General features: G+C 39.1%; 3 protein-coding genes across 5 annotated transcripts in view; 1 reads left to right on the top strand and 2 right to left on the bottom strand.

Annotated features, from left to right (window-relative positions):
- nfatc3a (nuclear factor of activated T cells 3a) overlaps positions 1 to 23,717 on the bottom strand; it is a 313,699-nt gene that overhangs the window by 243,876 nt on the left and 46,106 nt on the right. The window lies entirely within an intron of this gene.
- On the top strand, positions 1,397 to 7,865 carry LOC110175464 (isocitrate dehydrogenase [NADP], mitochondrial). 2 transcript variants are annotated; one of them, XM_020941649.2, is made up of 14 exons: positions 1,406 to 1,667; positions 1,910 to 2,155; positions 2,673 to 2,677; positions 4,078 to 4,241; positions 4,858 to 4,949; positions 5,714 to 5,879; positions 5,943 to 6,103; positions 6,183 to 6,326; positions 6,442 to 6,578; positions 6,750 to 6,901; positions 6,995 to 7,107; positions 7,210 to 7,307; positions 7,387 to 7,479; positions 7,566 to 7,865. In XM_020941649.2, exons 1-14 carry the CDS (start codon positions 1,524 to 1,526, stop codon positions 7,651 to 7,653), a joined length of 1,803 nt encoding a protein of 600 aa, XP_020797308.2. In that variant the 5' UTR covers positions 1,406 to 1,523; the 3' UTR covers positions 7,654 to 7,865. The 2 variants fall into 2 exon arrangements, with proteins under 2 accessions (XP_020797312.1, XP_020797308.2); XM_020941653.2 differs by lacking the exons at positions 4,078 to 4,241; positions 4,858 to 4,949; positions 5,714 to 5,879; ... (6 more) ...; positions 7,387 to 7,479; positions 7,566 to 7,865 and having other exon boundaries at positions 1,397 to 1,667; positions 2,577 to 3,745.
- On the bottom strand, positions 8,345 to 23,595 carry LOC110175445 (zinc finger protein 710-like). 2 transcript variants are annotated; one of them, XM_055155054.1, is made up of 5 exons: positions 23,443 to 23,595; positions 11,009 to 12,595; positions 10,161 to 10,352; positions 9,912 to 10,083; positions 8,345 to 9,569 (listed from the first exon to the last, which is right to left on the bottom strand). In XM_055155054.1, the coding sequence occupies exons 2-5, from the start codon at positions 12,551 to 12,553 to the stop codon at positions 9,388 to 9,390; spliced, it is 2,091 nt and encodes a 696-aa protein (XP_055011029.1). In that variant the 5' UTR covers positions 12,554 to 12,595; positions 23,443 to 23,595; the 3' UTR covers positions 8,345 to 9,387. The 2 variants fall into 2 exon arrangements, with proteins under 2 accessions (XP_055011029.1, XP_020797285.1); XM_020941626.2 differs by lacking the exon at positions 23,443 to 23,595 and adding an exon at positions 13,737 to 14,262.

The following is a 23,717-nucleotide window of genomic DNA, read 5'->3' as shown; positions in this document are numbered from 1 at the left end:
ATGGCGTTTAAAAACCCAGTGGAGCACTTTTTGTATTACCACATGACATTGCAAGGTCTATTTGAGAGAATAACTCAGCATATATGCAGGTGTTAGTGATGAGAAAACAACATGGATCAGAAAAAAGCATAATATGGCTTTTTAAAGCCAGCCTTAATTGACCAAGACCTTTATCATGTGCAATGTGCTGATTATGTTATTATCTGTGAGTAGCACATGTAGGCTAGTGTAGAAATAGTCTAACTAGGCTAATCTATTTCATTATGTGAACAAAAGTAAGATTTTTTATTATTTTTTTTCTCGCCTCACCACTTTTACTCTGACATGTTCTGCCTGTCATTCATCTCACAATGCCTTGGCTAATTCTTTAGACCAGGGGTGTCAAACACATTTTGGTCCGGGGGCCGTATCCAACCTACTTTGATCCCAAAGGGGCCGGATCAGAAAAACTCATGTCATATAAACCCCAAAAATAACAATAAGTTCAAATATTTGTGCAGAAAAATGCAAATCTATTACAGAAATCTTTTTTTAATTGATGAACTCTTTCTTTTACAAAATATTATAATATTATGAACAACCTGAAACTTTAAGAAAAATTCAATTTCAACACAATGTTTTAACATTAACTTGTGTGCAAATAGGAATAAGTAAATTTTTCTTGGAAAATCCTGCACTCGGCGTCCACTTTTCTCATTTGTGACATTTTGCTGATGAGGGTGTCACGGTCAACAGTCAAAACGATCGTCCTTTAAGAGCGTTTGGAAAGAGACAAGTCTTCATTTGTGCTGCTCTGGTGGGAGGGGCCACGTACAGAGACGCTGGAGACGCTGCTATGCTAAGCACCTCAGAAAATTAACAATATTTTAATAGAAAATATAATTCAAATATTTTAGTAGAAAATCACCCAAGGGCCACATTAAAGGTCTTGGAGGGCCGGATCTGGCCCCCGGGCCTTATGTTTGACACCTGTGCTTTAGACCATAGAAATGAGCCTATAGCCTGGGAGCTGTACCTATGCAAACTGTAACCAGTCAAAGTGAAAAGCAGTAGGCCCTATGAACAACATAGCCTAAATATGAGTACTCGTGACCTAAGCTATTAGTGCTGCATCGAAGGCAATAAGCCTAGGAGCACACACTTTTCTTATTTTGCCTTTTTACGCACATTAGATTATTAACATTTAGTGTTGTTATGCAACAGGCCCTAGGCTACAAGACACGCTTAGGTAAAAACACAGTCGAATGGACCTAATTCACCAGTTACGTTCATGTTCTTAGGCTATTTGCCTACAATATTACCGTGAAATTAATTTTCAAAGAACCCAGCTGCCAATCAGGCTTACTTTTACAAAATATTTGAGAGTATCACAAAAACAGAAAAGTTGCACCGGAAGTTGTTTGCGCTCCTGCCACGTCAGAGCAACAAGTCCCGGCTGCGGTCCTGGTCCTGCCTCAGGTGAATGGAAACGGCGCACCGCTGCTCCGCCGCACTCACGCCTCGGAAGCAGCTTCCACTTCACGATGTTGTCTTTGCGAATAATCTGTTTGTTTCTGCATGCACCTCTTGTTCTGGGGACTGAGCTCACGTTTGAGCTTCCGGATAACGAGAAGCAGTGTTTTTACGAGGAATTAGAGAAGGGCGTAAAGTTGGAAATAGACTACCAAGTAAGTGCAAATCTGTGTTATGTTTTGACAATGTAACAGCCTGTCACTACACAAAGACAACATAATGCTAATGTAATTGTTGTATTTGTTACCATTCATAATTATTTGCATGTGACTCTTGCTGTTTGAACATTAGTGCTTACAAGTCCATATGTTAGAAGTCGAATTCACCTTATAGCATACATAAGCCCATATGTTACTACAATATTAATTAACTCTTTTTACCCTAATTTCTCTTTCAGGTTATTGCAGGGGGTAACTATGATGTTGACTGTTTTGTCACAGACCCGCAAAACAAGATGCTATACAATGAGAAGAAAAGACAATATGACACCTTTTCCAACACCACTGCTATGAAAGGTGTCTACAAAATATGCTTCAGCAATGAGTTCTCTACATTTTCACATAAAATAGTTTATCTAGATTTTCGTCATGGTGATGAGCAGCCCCTGCTCCCAGACATGACTCAAAGTACCACACTCACCCAGGTAAGAACTACATATGCTGTATTTTCCTCATCTCACCATTTTGGCCACTATTATTACTTGAACAGGCTACAGATCATAGACCTATAACTCAAAAGGGGAAGAAGCATAAGAAAGTGAATGAATTAAATTTGTAGTAACAAAAATCTGATAAAGGTAGGCTTTAAAGCTTCTTGTTATAAAAAGGCGGTAATTAAATTAAACCTAAACACTGTATTAGCAGAATGATCCATTCAGTGTGCCTGACATGTTTATGCTTTCCCTAGGAATTATTTTTCATGATTTAGCATCCTTGTTTACCTTATCTTTATCCAGTTCCCTTCAACCCTCCATTATCTGTATGGTTTGTCTTTGTTTTGGTGTGTTTTAACCCTTTCCTCCCTGAACCATGACCTAAGGCTGACTTTTAACTGTCCTGTTTTAGCTGGAATCGAGCTGTGTGTCCATTCATGAAGTCCTGAAGGTGGTGGTTGAATCACAGACTTGGGCCAGACTCAGGGAGGCTCACGACCGAATAAAGGCAGAGCATCTGCTAGAACGTGTCACTTACTGGTCCTTTGGAGAAACAGTCCTTTTGTTTGTAATTGGCATCGGACAAGTTATGATGCTAAAAAGTTTCTTTACTGAGAAGAAAGGCCCTGTGGCTGTCAGCACATAAACTTAGGCTACTGTTCATCAGCTTCAAGACTGCCTCAGCATCTCAGTGTGAAAACAAATGTTGAGTACCACTGAGTTGTTTAACATTCTTGCTTGAAGATACATTGAAATTTTGTAGGATGTTGATTTGTTGAACTAATGAATCATGCAAGCATAAAATTAGGTACGGAAAATAAATAAATGTTACTTTTTAAGGAAAAAGTGCAATTTGAAATTCCAAATGATGGTCATCACATAAATAGGACAGGTGTCAATGACAGGTGTCAGACCTCCTCCAAAGCTTCAGTTTCCCAATATTAATTTTAGTTTGCACCATAGCCCATAAAACTGCATGATTTCCCATCAGACATTACCAGGAATATATAATTTTGTGCAAAACAAGCCTCATTTATAAATCATTTTAGAAAATAACCACCCCATTGCAATTTGAGGATAGTACTTTATTTTTTAAATGTTTTGAGATCATTTATATGCATGAGTTATTAACTGAAGCCAGTGATTGAAATGATTTCACTTTGTGCCTGTCGGTTAAAAGACCAAAAATATAATTAACATAGCTATTTTACTGAATGTATTCCATATGTGGATTTAATTACTGTTACTGATACAGATGTCCAGGTCTGTTTGAGATAAAGATAAAAGGTTTACAGTTTGCTCATCTGCAGATTGCAATCATAGTTACTGCATCTGTTTTAATGTGTTCTTTATTTATTTTAACCTGGAATGGGAACTGTGGGCTATAATGGGTTTTATTTCTAAGCAGTGAAAAACTTTTTCATTTTGTAATTTAATATTTTTAACTGATTTCAGTCATGTCCATATCATCTCCATATTGTACTTTTTTGTGTTAATTTACATTTCTGAGATAATTGTGGCGATATGAAATGTTTGTCAAACTTGTCATTGTTTTCAATAAAAGTGTTTTATTCATGTATAGACCAATTGCCACAGGTGCTTCTTTCTCTATGGCTTTCTATAGCCTAGCAGGGCTTTTTATAGCTATAGTGTCTTTAACTCCAGAATTTGGCTAGGCCTGTATATCTTATTTATTTGGAAACAAATGAAATTGCGAAACCAGGCATGTATTGACGGAATGAGGAAAAGTCATACTGAACTGGAAACCACGCGTTCCCAACTATAGTCTGCGCTTTGCCCCAATTGGCGCAAAGCCTGTCCACCGCCCAATCGTGTTCAATTTTGCACAAACTTGCTGACGTGGGTCATGACAGTACCTCCTGACAAACTGACGAATTACTTTCATTCAGAAGTCAAAGGATCCTGATCAACGCCAGACCTAAAAATCTTGAAATGTCCCGTTCTCTTAAAGCGTTGGTCCATGTGACAAGGGCTGTAAATGCAGAGCTGTTTATTTACCCTGCAGTTTTCGGACCTACAGCCGGTTGTTACAACAGATTGCAGCAAAGGAGGAACTGTAAGTACTAACTTGAATATATTATTAGCCCTAATGATACACCACCTGGTCCTACAAGAGCACACAGCACACTTGCAGATTACCTGTAGGATTATTTAAATGACCTGCAAACGGCAAAATCCGATGTGTAGGCAAAGGTACCATGATGAAAAAGACGGTTTTGCCGTTTCACTTATGATTTTAGATCTTATTTGTCCAAAAATTATATATCTAATCAGGTTTTAAGTGTGCATGTAACCGCAGCCATTGTCTTGTCCATTGCAAGCGATTGGGTAGGTTTACATTTACGCGGTCACAGAAGTCACAGAACTAAAATAATCAGATAACTCTATGAAGCCGTAGATAACTCAACAATAAATGTGATGATTATTGCCGTGAGTGAACATGGACTAGAGAAACCAAAAACACCTATAAAAACTTTTTTTTTTCTTTGTTTTCCTTTGTGCTTGTGCTTCTTATGCTTCTTCTGCAGAAACAGGAGTTAATATTGAGTTCAGACAATTCAATATTGTAATAAGCTATTCAATAATAATAAAAAAAAGTAAAGTAAATGTATAATAACTATGTGTAGCGCATCTTTGATATTACAGTAATCTGTGTTTATAATCATTTCCAGATGCAACTAAACGCATCAAAGTGGATAACCCAGTGGTGGAGATGGATGGAGATGAGATGACGCGAATCATTTGGACATTTATAAAAGAGAAGGTGAGAATATATTTGCTTAATGCATCCGTTGTACACGAAGCATATGACAGGTGATTGTATATTGCTAAACCCTGTTTGCTTTACATATAGTCAAATGTCATGTCTGCCTAACAGACTACTGTTGTGTTTTGATTTCTGATTTCATTTTTGTATAATCACACAAGTACTGACTTCAGTTTTTGTTACATTATTTATAGCCTTACACAGAGATGAGTAGTATACAGTTACATTTACTTGTACTTTCCAGAGTACTTTTACTCCTATTGAGCAATATTTTTTAGTGAAGTAGCAATATTTTTACTAAAAGTTTTGGTTACTCCTCCCACTGTGAGTAACTCTACAACACTTGTTAATGAGTAAGTCATTTTTAGTAAATCATTAGTTAATGGTTAATAAACATTTACAAAGGATTTGTAGATATACTTTATTATAAAGTGTTACCATTTGAGTAGTACTTTTACCCAATACCCTTTTACTCTTACTGGAGTCATTTCTTGAAGCACTACTTACTTTTACTTGAGTAATATTACTTTGAAGTAATTGAAGTAGCTGAAGTTACTCTTCTTACTTGGATAAAATTTTTGGCTACTCTACCCAGCTGTGACATTACAGACTACAGACTACTTACTTCAACCACAGACAGTTAAATTGTGGCAATTTGATGTACAAAGCATTTATAAAGTCATGTCTGATCTGTCCATACTTTGTGGTGTATTCTATAGTAACACAAATGTTGAACAAAAATCTATATTGTGTACAACCAGCTGATCCTTCCCCATGTGGATGTGGAGCTTATGTACTTTGACTTGGGTCTGCCGTACAGAGACCAGACCAATGACCAGGTCACAGTGGACTCTGCTCTCGCCACTCTCAAATACAATGTGGCTGTCAAATGTGCTACCATCACCCCTGATGAGGATCGAGTTGAGGGTATGTTTTGTTCTTTATATCTTTTTTATTCAAAGAAAGCTTAATTAATTTGTTGTTCATTAGAGTTTAGATTAAAGAAGATGTGGAAGAGTCCTAATGGTACCATTAGAAATATTTTGGGGGGAACAGTATTTCGTGAACCAATCCTTTGTAAAAATATCCCCCGTCTTGTTCCTGGTTGGACACAGCCCATAACCATTGGCCGACACGCATTTGGCGATCAGGTAGACTCGTCTAAGTTTTATTTAAAGTCTAATGATTTGATCTTTTTTGGTGATTTTTATTTGATATTGACTCGTTCAGTACAGGGCCACAGACTTTGTGGTTAATAAGCCGGGAAAGTTCAGGATAGTGTTTGCCCCTGCGGATGGAAGCCAAGCCAAAGAGTGGGATGTGTTTGACTTTCCCTCTGGAGGCTGTGGAATGGGAATGTACAATACAGATGATGTAAGAAATGCATGTTTAATTTTTTTTTATTTACTTAATGATACAATAATATGTATGTAATATGTAATATCTATCTACACGTTTTGTGAGCTTGGTGGATATTTATTTTTTCTAGTCCATCAGTGGATTTGCTCACAGCTGCTTCCAGTACTCCATCCAGAAAAGATGGCCTTTGTACATGAGCACCAAAAACACCATCCTCAAGGCCTATGATGGACGCTTTAAGGACATCTTTGAGGACATCTTTGAAAAGTAAACATAATATCAAATAATTTTTTAAACTTTATCCAGTACCGGAGTCTTGCAGTCTTGGTTAGGCTTCATTTCACTTTCTATTATTTAAATTTTTTCATAGATTCAGTTGAAATTTTCTTTAAGAAAGCATTGAATGCCTTTTGTGTGTCATACCATTGTTGTTCTCAGATATTATAAAGAAAAATTTGTCAAGCTGAATATCTGGTATGAACACCGTCTGATTGATGACATGGTGGCACAGGTCCTCAAATCTTCTGGGGGCTTTGTTTGGGCCTGCAAAAACTATGACGGAGATGTGCAATCAGACATCCTGGCTCAAGGTTAGCACTCTTTAAGCCACAAATATGAGATTAATGCTCACTTGTGATGTTTTGGTTTACAATTAAGCAATCGTCTCATTGTTTAATATACAGGTTTTGGTTCACTTGGTCTGATGACTTCTGTGTTAGTGTGTCCCGATGGTAAAACTATTGAAGCAGAGGCAGCCCATGGCACAGTGACCAGGCATTACCGGGAACATCAGCGGGTAAAGAGAAGGTTTATTTACATTGTGGTATTATTTATTTTTTTATTTTTATATATATATATATATATATATATATATATATGATTTTCATTCACTCTGAAGGGGAGACACACGAGTACAAACCCAATTGCAAGTATATTTGCTTGGACTCGAGGCCTGGAACACAGAGGGAAGCTGGATGGAAACCACGATTTAATCAAGTATATTTTTTACTTCGTATAAGGATAAAACTTAATGCTGTATAGTACAAGGTTTTCTTTTAAACTGCGCATTTTTCAGGTTCTCACAGACCTTAGAAAAGGTTTGCATTGAAACAGTAGAAAATGGTGTCATGACCAAAGATCTTGCCGGCTGCATTCATGGTCTGGCCAAGTAAGTAATTCAGTTGAATGTCAGTTCAATTCCCAAACACATATTTATGATAACATTAGTCCTAACCCTGAAATTTTTTCAAACAGCTGCAAAATAAATGAACATTATGTGAACACATCAGACTTCTTGGACACAATCAAGACCAATCTGGACAAAGCTCTAGAAAAATTATAAATGTACTTAGTAAAATTGTTTAACAGAGTAACATGTATTACCTTTTATAAGTACATGTGCTATACGTGTCATTTCTTATCTGTACCGTTCAATGAACCCACATTCCTCTATTTGTCTTTCTGAAACCAGCCATCTTTTGTAATAGGAATTGGAGTACTGTAAATATTATTGCCAAACACAAATCATTCTTAAAATCTCTAATATACAACTGATTTTGTTGTATCATTTTCTTATTAAATCACAAATTGTACATGAATATAAAAATAATTATTATTTGGATAATTCTCTTATTGGATTATGTTGTTTAAATACTAAAGAGGCAGTTAAAGAAACTGTGCAATACAGACAGAATTTGTGAACAAAACTGTGGTGACAGTAAGCCTCTTTTCTACCAGCAGGGGGCATAACAGGATCTGTGGCACAGAGCAATAGCAAATGTTCATTTGAAAATTCTATCAACTTCTCTCTAATTTTAAAAGATAAACCATAAACAACTGTAGTTTCTTTAACATTGCCCTAACATCCATTGGTCAACAACTATATTGGAATGTGCATAAAATGAATGAGGTATATTACTGCAAATACTTTTTAGACTGTATAAAAAAAAGTACCAGTACAATAATGAGAAGGCAAAAGTTAAAAAATAGAATATACCCATGCTATCACAATCCTTGCACAAAACACAACAAAAGCCATCTTGAGAACATTTATTAAATAATCCATGGTCTAATGCCACAAGTTCTCATCTTTAAATTAAACATAAAAGAACTATTCGATCATTCATAAGGTTTAGTGTGCATAACAACACTGACCTGCATGGCAGGACAGGAAGAACAGTCTTTCTAAATCAGAGCAATGAGGACCAAGATTACAATCAAATCACTTTCAACTCCACAATATTTTGATATGCCCTCTTATAGAAGGAAACCAGAATTGAAAGGAATGAAAATAGATCTGGTCCTTTACCAGCAAACAAAAAAAACTGTTTTATGTACCAAAGGTGGGCTTCACAGAAATAATAGCTATCTTGTAAAAAGTGCTTTGTATTGTATTGTAATGCAGACACAAGTGGTAGATTTCCTACAGTAGATTGATATTAATGTAAAACTAAACCATGTAAAAATTGGATTAACACTGCATTTTGTCAAATATTTATACAGTCTGTTTTACATGCCAGCAACAGTGGTAATCCTGACATGGGACAGTAGCAACGTCTGTAGCCAGTGCCCTGTTTAGAATGAGGCTGCAATGCCCAGTGCAAAAAGCACCAACGCACCAGCAGCTTTTATGTTTAAGTATGGAATGGTTACCTACATTTAGGAAGAGTACTTCAAACCTATTTAATAATCATAGAAAACTGGATATCTATATATAAGTATATATATTTACCGTTTATAGCGATTATATAGTCAGCCTGGAAGTTGAGTTGCACAAGTCTGTGGCACTTTCAGTCTGATGCACTGTACTTAAAAAGGACATACGTTAGTGATTTGTGAAAAACAGTAAACCTGTTACTTTAAACGGGACTGTAGGCTCTTTTTTGACTGCGACAAACAGAGAACATAGTACATATGTGACAGTCTGCCTGCCATATTTGTCTCTGAAAAAGGAAGTGCCAAAAAAGCGCTCCAAAATATGTTCAGAAAATGTGTCATCTGAAGTGTCTCGTTTCTTTCCGTTTATCTGGAGTCCAGGGCGCTGCCTCCTCAGTAAAAACCCAGAGTGTGTCTCCACTCAAGGAGAGGTGTAGCTGTTTGTGTCCTTCCCAAAGTTGTAATATTCCTCCATATCTTCCATGTTTGCAGTTGTGAGCTTTGTGAGGTTTTGGGAGCCACCGTTGTCCATATTGTCTGGTGAGGTATAGTTGAAGTTCTGTCCTTCATATTCCCCCTGGGTTTCCATTTCTGGTAGCACTTCTGCAAAAACAAAGGATTCAAGTGAAGTGAACCTTTTCTTCGCCCCCAGTTCATTTTATGAGCTTAAATTTTAGATGATTCAAATCAAAATAATGAAATTATTCACTGTATCATATATATTTACTAACACATTTTTCATTAAGACACTTTAGACTAAACGTAAAACTCTAGAACCTCTAAACAGTAAATAAATTAAACAAATAAACTTGGATTCAGATTTAATAACATGCAATTATTTGCTGCTAAAAGGTCAGATTTTGCTGCATTTTATGAATTTGAACAAGAAATCAGTACCGTCAGTAAAATATCTTTGACGCACTTTATTTCAGTGATTGATCTTACCTTGCGTTTCCGGTGACACATCCATCCCATGCTTGACCTTCATGTGTCTGCTCAGATTTCCCTTCAGGTTGAACTTACTGGTGCAGTAAGGACACTTGAAAGGCTTACTGCCCGCATGGAGGTGCATGTGACCCAGGAGGTTGTACATTCGATTGAAAGACTTGCCACATACCTGAAAACAATAGGATGATAACAACATAAATAACAGTTTAAATGACACAGTATTTTTAGTGGAGGTGCAGTACTGACCTTGCATTTGAAAGGCTTGACGGGCAGGTGCACTATCATGTGGGTCTTGAGAGTCTGTTTCTGGATGAAGCTTTTGAAGCAGACATGGCACTGGAATGGCCGCACACTGTTGTGAATGAGCATGTGTCTCTTCAGGTTGGCCGACAGAGTGAACTCCCTCGAACACACCTCGCACTTGTGACCCTTCATTCCCTGCAGCGCCCAACAGACAGCAAAGAGATATAGTAAATACTCATACAATACTCATATACATACATACAATCTAATACACTTTGAATCTATTAAAGCCATTTTGAAAATAACTCTAGACTTTTTGCTGCAGGTTTTAAACCTAAGTGATACAAGAAACTGTCAAAAGGACTAATTTTGCTACATCCATAACAAAAATTATTTAAGAATTATTATATTTTTAGAAAAATATGAAACTGTAGTATCTAAAGCACTGAAATCCATCTGTGCCACGATAATAGCACAAGTAACTGTGCAGTTGATGTTCTCCACCAGGGGGCAGAGTACATATGAGAAGTTCATCCATCATTTAAAATATAATACTCTGAATTCATGTGCTAAAATGACAGTTGTTATTGTAAACTTATATATATGCTCACAGTAAATACTGCATGCAGGGCAGTTATAACTTAATATTAATCTCCTAGTTGTGCGCTCAGTGTTGTTGATTTGTTTGAGGGGTTTACCAACAACTACATAGGCTCTTAGTATATCTAAAGTGAAGGAATCATGTATGTATAAAATAAATACTGCATAGTACTACTCCTCAAACTTGATTAACCTAGGACCTTTAACACAAGTACAGTTACAACTTATAGCAGTGCTATGGGTGGTTGTACCTTGTGTGTGAGTGAGTGCTGCCGTAGATGGTTGAGTTGCACAAACTCCAGGCCGCACTGGGAGCAGGTGTAAGGTCTGGGGCTCTGATGTTTCAGGGTGTGGTTCTGGAGCTGGCTGCGGTAGGCGAAGGACTTGTTACACTCTGTGCATTGGAAGGTGTGGGGGCCCTGGTGGCTGGTCTGGTGGCGTTTTAGGTGGGCGTAGGTGGGGAACTCCATGCTGCATTGTGAGCACACGTGGCACCGCCCACGCTCGTGCTTCACTTCATGGGCCCTCAGCTCACTGGGATATGCGAAACCACGGCGACAAAAGCGGCAGCTGTACGGCTTGACGTCAGTGTGCTGCAGCATGTGGCGCTTCAAGTGGCTGGTCTGAGTGAAGCCCTTCTTACACACGGTGCATTTGTGAGGCCTGGTTCCCTGGTGGGTCAGCAGGTGAGTCTGGAGGTGGCTGGGTTGTTTGAAGAGCTTCCCACAGTGAGGACAGGCATGTGGTTTGATGCCACTATGTCCCAGGATGTGCGTGACCAGATTGTACTTAGACGTGTAGGACTTATCACACATACGGCACTTCCAGCGCTTGAGGCCATCACCAACATCCACACAGTAGGACTCGTCGATCTGAATATTGATATCAAGCCGGTCTACTCTGCGGCCCCCTTGGCGGCGTGTAGGCTGGGGCTGCTGAGGTGGCGGATGCTGCCCCCCTCCGCTCCCATCAGTCCACATCATGCCCTGGCCACTGTCCTCATACTCTCCGCCCATTCCCATTTCGTTGGAGTCATAACTGCCCACTTCGCTGGTTTGGAAGTAGCTGCTGATTGCCTCCTCTGGCTGCGCAGGCTTCATCATATTGTTCGGCTGGTGCTCCACCCCATCTCCTTCTTGTCTGGCCACTCGCCCATGAGCTCCCATGGGCCTCGGGGCTTGCAATCCTCTGTGGGCTGGAGGTTCAGTTCCTCTGTGGCTCACAGGGCCTGGAGGAGGGTGCGTATGAACAGGAGCTTGTTGCTGCTGCTGTTGCTGCTGCTGTGTGGATGCTTCCCGTTCACACTCTACACAGTTTTTATTGCGGACTCTCAGAGTGGCTGGGTCTACTTGGATTAGGCCACCTCTAGGGGCCATGTTGTTGAGCATGTGAACACATGAGGACATCCCAGAGCTCACCACTTCCCCTTTTACATGAGCCCCGTCCCCCCCTGGGTGGTTGTGGCGCTCAGGGGCCACCATTTTAGCCTCCTGATGCTGAGGAGGGCCCTGCTGCCACCTCCTCTGACTGCAGCTGGGTTGCATCTGTCCGTCCTCTCCTAAGTTGTCTCCGAGGTAATCTCCGTTAGCTCCAATAAGCTGGTCTGCGTACTCGTAATCTACTCCGTCTACTGGGGGGGCAGGGGATTCTTTAGGTTCACCAGTGTAGAAGCCATTGGGTGCAATGGTAGCTCCGAAAACTTCATTCTGTGAGATGAGACCTAGCACGGCAGCCTGGGCCAAGGACAGCACAACCACTGGATCTGTCTGTGTGCCTGTGTCCACCAGCCGGGCCATTACCTTGGGTTCACATCTACCCCGGCGCCAGCTCGCCTCCTCCTGCAACACACATACACAACAAGCACCGTCAGGCTTTGCAAAGACACATTTTATCTAATACACACTCCCTGAAATAATCAAAGAAAAGAACTCTTACTGTTAAACTGTAATGCAAAAGTCAGAACTTGACACTTTACATAGCTTTTAGAAAGCGCATCTGAAGATACTCCTGGCAGTTAAATGGCTAGAACCCTACAACCTGCAATAAGAGTATGAGGCCTGACATCATAACAAACTTTGAAGTGTGATATATTTCTACAGAAAATATCACAGTAAATAATACAACTAAAACTAGTTTATTATACTGACAACGCTTTTCTTTTTCCATATTGAAAAAAAAAACCAAAAAAAACCCTAAAGCCTAAAGTACATTAAATGAGTCATTTATGTAAATTATTCATCCTTTACAGCTAAAATGTGTGTATTACAAAAAATTAAGAATGGTTCTCTACTAGTACACACCATAAATATTAAGCCCTTAAAATATGGACAGGTGTAGGACAGAGCCAAGACAAGACGACAGTAAACACATTCAGAGAAATGTTTGGGGGAAAAAAACAACAACAAAACAAAAAAATAATTTCCTCCTAATAAACCTTAGAAAACAACATGATGTAAAACCTTATCCCTCAAGATGCCCTAGTAGCTCATTGAGTCTCTAAGTATGGCAGATGTGTGTAACATGTGCTTGTGGGAATTACTATATAGTCTACTAAGCTGGATGGAGACACGTAAAAAGGTGAAATAGAAAATGAAACAATATAGGACAAGATAAAAAAAAACAAAAACAGTCAACTCGCACAAAATAAGAAGAAAACCAAAGCGTTATTAGTCTTCAAACTGAAAAAAGAAGAAAATAATAAAAGGTAGGGAGAAGCAGACGATAAGAAAAGAGAGACAGATACAAAAGGGAAAAAGGGAAGAGAGGATGGATAGAGCAGACACTAAAAAGATGACAGAGACGCACAGTAAACGACAGAAAGAAGAGGCAAAACTGCAGATTTACAAAACATGCAGATTATTCACTGGAACAACACTACAGTTAATTCTGATTCTTTTTTTCAAAATTTTCAGCTATAGCAAACTCATTTCCCCAGAAACATTGACAGCTTCATGTTAATTTTAATAGAAGTTGACTCACCAGACTTCTCTTGTAAGGCTTCAGGTGCTTTAAAGATCTCATTGTGAGTGAGGAGAGACTGTCCGTGTGATCTATATATGTAAAGGACAGTAAGAGGCGGGGCGCAAACACGTCCCACCTTCCTCTTCCTCAAACTGTCTCTAGTACAAGCAGTGGATCTACTAATGCAGACCACACAAACAACAACAATCTACAAATCACAAAACTGACCTCAATGTCCAGCCGAGATCTCAGAACATATCGCAGAGTTACTTACATATCTGAGAAGAAATTTAAATTTGATTTGTTTTGAGAGGTTCGCCATTTCTTTTTCTTATCTTTCCTTATCTTATGTGGAGACCAAAGTGTCCAAGCTTTGAGCCCAGGCTAGAGAGGAGAGTTGAAAAAGAGGTGGTGGAAAAAGAGTTGAGCAAACGGATGATAGGGAAGAATGATGGAGAGAGAGAGAGAAAGGAGGGTTTTGTACAGGGATAGAAAGGGAGGGGGAGAGAGAGAGAGAGAGCGAGACAAAGAGAGAGAGGGGGGTGAAAAAAGGAGGGTTTAGAGCAGGAATAGAATGCAAGGAGAGGAGGGAGGGAGAGAGAGAGAGTGAAAGAGAGAGAAAAAGGTTTCATGTGGGCATAAAAGGGAGGGGGGATGGGAGGGAGGGAGGGAAAGAGAGAGAGGGGGAGGTTTAGTGCAATGATAAAACAAGAGGGGGAGAGTGAAAGAGAGGAGGAGGGAGGGAAAGAGAAAAGAGGAAGGTTTAATGCCGGGATAGAACGTTAGAGAAGAGAAGAAAAGAAAAGAGAAAGAGAGATGGAAGGGTTAATGTCAGAACAGAATAGGAGGAGAAGAGAGAGAAAGAGTGAGAAAAAGAGAGGGGGGTGGAAAAAGGAGGGTTTAGTGCAGAAATAGAATGGAAGGAGGAAGAGGGAAGGAGAAAGAGAGAAAGAGATAGAGGGAGGTGGAGAGAGGAAGGTTTCATGTATAGGATAAAAAGGGAGGGGGATGGGTAAAATGGGAGGGAGTGAGGGAAAGAGAGGGAGAGGGAGAGAAAGAGCAAAAGGGGAGGTAGTGCAATGATAGATTGAGAGGGTGAGATTAAAAGAGATAGGAGGAGAGAGAGACAGAAAAAAAATGTATAATGCAGAGACAGAGTGGGGAAGGAGGAAAGAAGACAGACAGACAGAGAGAGAGAGAAAGAAGAAAGGTTTGTGCCAGAATAGAAAGGGAGGGGGAGAGAGAAAGGATGAGAAAAAGAGAGAGAGGGATGATGAAAAGAAATAAGATTTAGTGCTGGCATAGATTGCAAGAGGAAGAGAGGAAAAGAGAAAGTAAGGGGGGGTGAAAGAGAGGGGGGCAGAGAGAGAGAGAGAGAGAGAGAGAAAGAAAGAAAGAAAGAAGAAGAAGAAAAAAGGTTTCGTGCAGGGATAAAAAGGGAGGGAGTAGGTGGAAAGGAGTGAGGGAAGAGGAAGAGCAAAAGGGGAGGTTTAGTGCAATGATAGAATTAGAGGGCGATATTGAAAGAGGGATGATGGAGAGAGAGAAAAAAAGGGTTAACGCAGACATAGAACAGGAGGGGGAGACAGAAAGATAGGTCGAGAGAAGGAAGAGAAGAGAGAGGGAAGAGTTAACGCAGGAGTAGAATGGGAGGGGGGAGAAAGAAAGAGATAGGGGGGAGGGAGAAAGAAGAGAAGAGAAGAAGAAGATTCAATGCAGAGATAGAACAGGAGGAGGAGAAAGAGACGGGGGAGGGGGGGTTAGTGCAGGAATAGAACAGGAGGGGAGAAAAAAGGAAAGAGGGGGGAGTGAAAAGAGAGCAAGAGAGAAAGGGGGATGGGCAGAACAGAATGCAGTAAAAGAATAAGAAATGCAAAAAGGATGTAAAGTAAAGTTGACTACATAAGTGTGTTGAGTGTAAAGCACATGTTGGCTGATGTTGTAACTTTGTCAATGTATGGTACTAACCGCTGTCTAGGTTAGGCCTATACACTAATGTAAAAAGACTTTACTTATACAAATTTGCTCTGTGGCATTTGAAGGAAGAATTACAGCTGAACAGAAACATCTCTAATACAGAAATGTTTCCTATGAACTTTGCACATTTCACAAATTTGACATTAGAATCTGCTTTGAGTCAGACTGGTGTTAGGAGTTCATAAAATAGTAGTTGAAGTTTAACTCAAAAGCAAAGATGATGCACGCTTAAAACTGCAATGCCAACAGACTTAGGTTTTCTGAGGAAAACAGTGTATTAAAAGACAACACATTTTGGATTAGATTAACCCTGTTAAAAAGAGCATTTTGTTAAACTTTTGCTATAATGGCTGGAGCAACGTACCTTCAAATCAATGTTTTTTCTGTTAATCTCTTAATCACAGTAAAAAAAAATAAAAATACTAATAGCGTTGCTTGAGGGATCAAATATGATAATGAGGATTAATTACTTTTCCAGTTGTGTAGTGATTTTGACTTGGTGGGCTTCTAGTTTTTTGTTTTTTTTTTACATAGTATTTTGTATGGATCACTATCATTAAGTGCACAGAAACAACCGTGAGACCTGGCCGTGGTACCTGGGGAGGTTGAAAGTAGCGCTTCAGCCACTTGTTGAATAGTATTTCATCCCAAACATGCTTCAATTGTGTTTTGTTTTAGTAGCCACAAAAATGTTCTAATGTGTCGCTATAATTTGTCAAAAAATGTCAAGAGAAATAATGGAGAACAAATGGATAGAGAGAGCATGGAGGAAGAGGAAAGAGAAGGAGAAAAACAGCAGAGGACAAAATGGGGGTGTAATCAGCTGAAAGAAAGCGAGAAGAAAGACGAGAGGGCGAGAGAAAGAGAGCATGGAGGTAAAGAAAGAGAAGAAAATGGCAGAGGACAAAATCCTAATCAGCCAAAACAGAGGGAGAAGGGGAGAGGAAGAAAAGACAGAGAAGGAGAGAAAATGGAGGGAAAGAGAAAGGCAAAATGCAGGACAACATGGAGTGTAATCAGTTGAAAGCGGAGGAGAGAGAGGGGGAGGGAGAGAACGAGAAGAAAAGGGAGGGGGGAGGGAGTGAAAGAGAGAGAACATGGAGGGAAAGAGAAGAAGCAGAGGACAAAATGGGGGCGAAATCAGACGAAAGAGAAAGAGAGACAGAGAAGTTACTGAGAAATGAAAGAGGAACCGAAAGGGTGAGGCAGTGGGGGAGATAACTAGATCTCTGCTGAGAGAGAGAGTAAAGACTTACATGGGGGAAGGGAGGATGGAAAAGATAGATAGAGCGCTAGACAGCAGGGGAAAAAAACGACAGGATAGACAGAGCAACGTGAGAGAAAAAGAGGAGGGGTGTACCATGTGAGGGGGGTACATACAGTGCAGCGCAGACTAGCGAGAGAGGAGAAAATGGAGGGAAGCAGATTGAAAAGAGGGAGATGGAGGAGAGAGGGACAGGGAAGGGGAGGGGCTTAGAGGAAAACAGAAAAAGAGAGGGAGGGAGGGAGAGAGAGAGACGGAGGGAGGGAAAGAACGAGAGCCTGTTCTGTGGTTTCACAAACATGGCCGCAGTCATGGGAGAGAGAGAAAGGGGAAGAATAGTCCTCTCTCACAGCTGAGGGACACTCATTGGTGAAGATTGGAGATGGTCCATCAAACTGTCACTTTAAATCATGCTCACTTCACAATTAGTCTCAATTAGTCTCATTTTAGATAATAATAATAACATTGTTCAACTGGCTACTTCTGATGCCAAACCTAACTTCTGTCTTCTGAGTTTAGAGAAACACACAAGAATAATTACAAAACTATAGGAGGGCAGGATTTTCTATTCAGCTGTATTTACTTATTAATAGGATATGGAGTTGACTAAAGACATGTCCTGCTGATCAATTAGTCAATAAAAAAATGGGGGCGTGACAAAAGCTCTCAAAACTATTAAGTATTTCTATGCATCTAACCCAAACTAAAGTAAGGAGTACAACTGCACAGGAGATCAAGTAAAAACAACCATTTATGTAGAAAGTATTAGGAATAAAAGTATTTATAATGTAAAAAGGCAGATTAAACGCCCAAATCATTCCCAAATCTTCAACAAACTCAGTTAAAACCTTTTCCCTCCTGCTGTTGTCCCATATAAATCCGTATAAGCTACTAATAGAAATGTTGGCTGAGCTGATTAATCAACCAAACAACTAAGGCCTAGCCCTACTTATTAAACTATTTAAGTGACTTTAAATCTTAATTTAAATAACACAAACAAGACAGATTTTGAACAAGTACCATTAGGCCTGTCACGATAAGAAATTTTGAAGTCAGATATGATGAGCTGATGTAAATATAGATAATATTGAATTAAGCATACAATATTTTTAATGAACATGAATGAAGCACATGATTACTTACTCTGAGCCATAGCAGTTATTTATTCTAACCTCAATAGCTCATGTCTGATCATAGCCCAGAAAATAACCAAAAGTTCCCCACTAATAGAAAGCAAAAGTATCCACGAAAAATACTGACCCCAAAAATGCAAAAAATAAAAAATAAATAATTTTTTTTTGTTTAAAAAGTCCATCAATCACATATTGAACAGTAAGTCAAAAATTATCAAGACAGGCCTAAGGAGTAAGCACCATTTAACATAAAATGGTTTAACTGGTTAAATGATTAATGCTCCAAACCACATGCTTTTGATTGGCTTACTTCTCATCTTAAAACTCCCATGTTTATCATTGACTCTAATTTGACTGAAACAGGATTCATTGCACAGCCCTACACTATAAAGTAATAATTATGAATGAATTAGTGTTTGCATTAATTGAATAGCTCTTGGGAAGAGCCTTCAATGAAGAAGCACATCAAGGCATTCAGTGTATTCACAGACTAAGCTCGAGGTATAGGACTCTTATCTTTTCTAGACACAAAAACGTCTGATATAGTCATCTTGTAATGTTAACTTCCATCTGTCCAAATTCAGTCCACTGCGGCCTCCAATGTCAACAGCACACAAAGATGGCGTCAGTTATGTAGATGTGCTCAAATACACTTCCATAAATCTGTACTTTTTTTCAGCAAACCTCGTCTCATCCACTTGAAAAATGACTGATGTCTGAAACTGCAGCAGTGTTCTCTTTAACAGGGACAATAACTCAACTGTTGAATGAATGACACTATTCACACAGAAGTGCAAGTATTATAGATGTACTGCTACTACTGTTAAATACTACTAGTACTACTAACGTATATGCTGACCCAAGTCCTTTATAGTTTAGAAGACAAGATACAATGATCAATACTGCGATTTACCATTCAACACTGCACCTTATTCCCCCAGAGTCCTGCACCTATTAATCACATTGTCAATAAGAACAAATAAAACAGTGCCACACAATATATTGCAAAAGTATCAATACTAAGTAATGCAATAAGTCATGTTACGCTTTTCATGTGACAGAAATGTACAGTTTTTTTTACTGGTGGATTTTATTAATAATTTATCTTATCATGCCCTAAACTAGCTTTAATTTAGTCATGGTTTTGTAAAATAAGTTATGTCCAAGCATTGATATTTCAAGCAGTGATATTTCTGTACATTTCTGTAATTTTATTGCCCTTTCATATTTGTCTACTACGTACACATCCATTAATATACATGCTGTTTTAACATACTTGTGAAGTGAAAGTATACCTTCTGATTATTGTTATCGGGATATTTTAATTTTAACAGAGTAATAGTTGAGTTGGTGTTCATACTTGTTTTTGTTTGTTTTGCTTTGTCCTTTTTTCAGTGGTCTTAGTCAGTATCGCAACACTTATTTTGAACTCTAAATTACCTGCCAGAGTTTATTTCTTGAGCTGTACTGGTTGTATTTAACACCGTAACAAATTTTGAAGAACAATTGTTGAAGAAAATAAATACAGTAGTATGATAATATTGAAAGTAATTTATGAAAATAACACAATAACCTAAAGCAGATTTATCTTCAAAAAGTATTCAAAATGTAAACTATGGTTAAAAACAAACCACAGTAAATAGCAGAAAGAAACACTAATGTCTGTCTATAATGAGTGAAAGAAGTTAGTTACTAAACCCTCTAAAGCTCAAATCTAATGGTAGAACTGAAAAGTTCCACATTAATACAAAGAAAATATTGACCCCCACAAATTTTTGTTCCAGCTTTCATACACTGAACGTTCAGTCAGTATAGTAATTATTGTAACAGACATACTTAACACCCCAAAATACTGACTCTAGAAAAATGCTTATATTTGTTAAACTATCCAGAATATGCACTTGTGATTGTTAATATTAGTAACACATTTTCTTGTACTGTTACTGTAAATTAAATTAAGTAGTTGGGAACACTAAAAGAAAATGCTCACATGTTTATTTGAAGGCCATAGACCTTTACAGCAATATAATCACTGAAATGTTAATTCTAACTATATACACAATGTACCTTTTATGAACAAAAATCTGTTGAAATTACAAAGTCTGATTAATCATATCAGTGTATATCAAATGTGTTGTTTACAATACCAGAAAAAGTACAACTGTGAATACTGTGTTGCCTTTGTGGCTTAACCTCTTTTCCAGTGCAGGCAGACAGCAGCACTAAAGCTGTCCAGAGCTGTCACTCAAACACAAGTGTAAAATGGCTGCAGTGAGTCTGCTCCCTGGAGGTACTTCCTGTTCATACAAAGAGCACAGGACAAGGGCCAGTCAAACAAGCTCAAACTGTAACTCAAAAAAATGGACACAGATACTAATGGATACTTAAACTCTTATTGAAAACTAGATAATCATTTGAGCAGGTATACTGAAAGACTCAATTTTGAGGCGTAGACTAGCTAGATAATGATAATTGTTAAACCAATTGTAGTTTTAGCAGCCAATCAGATTCTCACTTCTGAGCAATACAAAAATTCTCCATTCTTCTCAGTGTTGCCAACTCAGACAGGATTTCAGGGTGTATGCATCTGTTCTCCTTCAATCAAAATGGACTTTCTCAACTGGCATTTGCTCGATGAAGCCTACAGCCAAAACATCATTGATGTCCTAATAAAATTCGCTATTAGCTAATAGTATAATAAGATAGTGTGCATGATGTTTGCCCCCTCCTCAAACACACCCATTCCAAATAAATTGATGTGCAAAGTTCTCACTCATTGGGAATTGGTAGTAAAATCTGAAACATCAGGATGTTACTATGAATTTATTTTTCATTTATCAATTTATTTTATTTTGTATGAGTCTGTAAACAAACACTTATTTAGCTGCAATGCTCTTGTATTTCATTAGTATATTTAATAAGACACCCAAGACGCACTGAGGAGAAACTGGAAAAGACACATGGGCCAACAGTCTGAGGCAGCTTCGAAAAAAATATTGACTCTACCTATTGTTCATTTTATCAGACTAATATTAATTGTGAAAAGATTCTACATATGATCATATATCAATATTAGCACCTAATCTCTCCACATAGTCCATCCCTATCAGACAGGGGAGTCCAGGTTTACCTACTTACAAACAAAGACACTTGTAACACTAGACACTGAAATGCCCTATAGGTTGGCTCTCAATGTGTGCTTTTCACTGCCTTTCTATACCAACTGTGATCATTTCAATGATATCATTAGTTACAACCTTAAAAGCACAATATTTGACCTAAGAAAGTGTTTTCAATCATATATTCAAAAATTAGGTTAGTCTCCAAAATCACATGCAACCTCAGTTCGAGACAGAAATAGGCCACAGTGGAGGTAGTGGTAGCAGCAACTCAAGTGCTGACTCCATAAATATGTACTCAAAACCTGTCCACAACATAAGATGATGAGGACAGGATAGAGCAAGAGGTTCAAAAAAACAGAATTAAATGTAGTTCAAACTTCATCACATCAGTACATTGTAAAGATAGTATAGTATAGTAATTGGGGTAATGTAAATATCCATAAATCCAGTATTAGGAATTACCCCCTGAAGAAGAAGAGGTATGTCTTGCGCAACGTAGTGCATGATGCACCTTAGGTTTACTTAACTTTGGAGATACTGTCAAAATAACTCATGGCATCTCTCTGCTTAGTGTCAATAAATAAAAAGTGGTGGCCATGCTGTTTGTCATCACAAATATATTTATAAAAGTGTGAATGATAATAAAGCATTTGTGACAGTTGCCTTTGAGAGTACTTTCCAGATGTGTCACTAGCAATGTGCAATCACAATGAGCTAGCAAGATGGCAACACTGAAACAGGGGCCAGGTGATGGAGAATATTTTTGTGCTACAAAAATGCCATGACTACTTTAGTCTATTAAATCCATAATAGAGACTTTGTTTAGTCTGATATACTTGTGTAACAAAATACACATCCCCACAAGTCATTAGTTTAGTCATCACAGACAAAAGTTTGACAAAATATTTTAGTTGATAAAAAATACACTGTATGGTATGGGGATAGCCTCACATTAAGTGGAGGCCATTCTGTCTGAAGCGCATTTGAAGCTCTGGTCAATAAGCCATTAGCTTGTGTCTGGTGTGAGACAGGTGATGGACACTCTAAGAGATACAGTCATAACTATTTAATACTGTATTCATACAACCGGTACATGGATACAATACACATTGTGATGGAACTTTATAATTTGTTCATGATGCAACTTTAGCATATGGTTTTAAAAGGACATAGCCTATGTGTGTTAATTGAATTATCATCACTAAGAGCTGATAGGTGCTGACTCACGGACAGTATCTTATAACTGACCATTAAGAACATCAACATTTGACCTTTGGGCTATTGGTCATCTGAATTACTAAAGCATCTCCCTGGGCTGTCACACAAGATATGCAGAGGCAGCGGGGGCAAACTGTAGCCATATTTGTAGGTTGTGCTAAACTGCAATGCTATTTAATAAGTAAGCTATATAGCCAAACAATAAACAAAAAAAACTCCATCAGTGATTTGGCCCCGTGCTAAAGAATGCCCTGTGCGCACTTGGCAGCGTGTGTGCGATGCGGTGCTCTGTCATTAGTGCAGTGGTGATACCTGTGCAGCCTATCAATGATCTGTGACAGCCAAGTGAGCAGTCAGCCGACCCACGGTGCTCTGTTTGCGGCGTGTCCCACTGGAGAGTCCGGGCTACAGGTTATCTACTGCACTGCATCACAACATCACTCCAAGGCACGCCATTACCTCCCCAAAACACGCTTTGAAAAAACAATAGACAGCAAAACATCTGTATCTCTCCCGATAGAGTCATCTAGCCGTACTGTAGCTTTAACGCAAGGCCCAAGAACTTAACAGCTAAACTTTCTTGAAACTAGGCCTAAGCGAGACAGGCTCCCGGGTGTGCGCGCAGACCCAGGCAGAGGGCGGTAGTGGTGGTGGTGTACAATCGGACAAATGTGGCCTGGTAGTGCCCCTACTCCTCCCCTATGCGTCGCTTCCCCCATTCTCTCCCTAGCTCTCCCTCTCTACAGAGCGAGATGGGGCTAAAAAGACGACATTTTGACTACAGTGCTTGACCTACATCGAGTATTTGTGAGATCCGTAGCGGGAAAAGATCAGCAAACCGAGGCGTTGATGTTGTACCGCCGCTGTGCATCCCGCGCATAGGTTAGTTAGCTAGCGCGCAAAGGAGAATTGTAATAAGTTATGGTTGAATCACTCCGCCTCTCCGCTCCGGGCGCAAAGCGTAAAATACCTCCATTTGCAACGAGAGAGACCCACAAATCATGACTCACCTGGTTCCAAAAGCGGTGTATGGTGGCGACGTGACTGTGGTTAATGTTAATGTGGGAAAACTGCTACAGCGGAGGGTCCCCGTTGTGTGGAGCAGGAAGGAGGGACCAGGGACGGAAGGGAGAGAGGGGCTGACGTGAATGAATAAACAAGCGAGCTCCTCCTCATCGCCACGAGTGAGAGCGAAATGTGCCTCACTCAGCGACTTTTGACAACTGACAATTAATTCACCTTAATGACAATATGATCAGCCTCGTGCTATTGTAGGCGACTTCCG

The sequence above is a fragment of the Boleophthalmus pectinirostris genome, unplaced genomic scaffold, assembly GCF_026225935.1.
Source record: "Boleophthalmus pectinirostris isolate CB_2022bp ecotype Guang Dong unplaced genomic scaffold, ASM2622593v1 HiC_scaffold_19, whole genome shotgun sequence".
Lineage (NCBI taxonomy): Eukaryota > Metazoa > Chordata > Actinopteri > Gobiiformes > Gobiidae > Boleophthalmus > Boleophthalmus pectinirostris.
The sequence above is the reverse complement of the archived record's forward strand: the minus strand, read 5'-3'. Positions and strand labels throughout refer to the sequence as shown.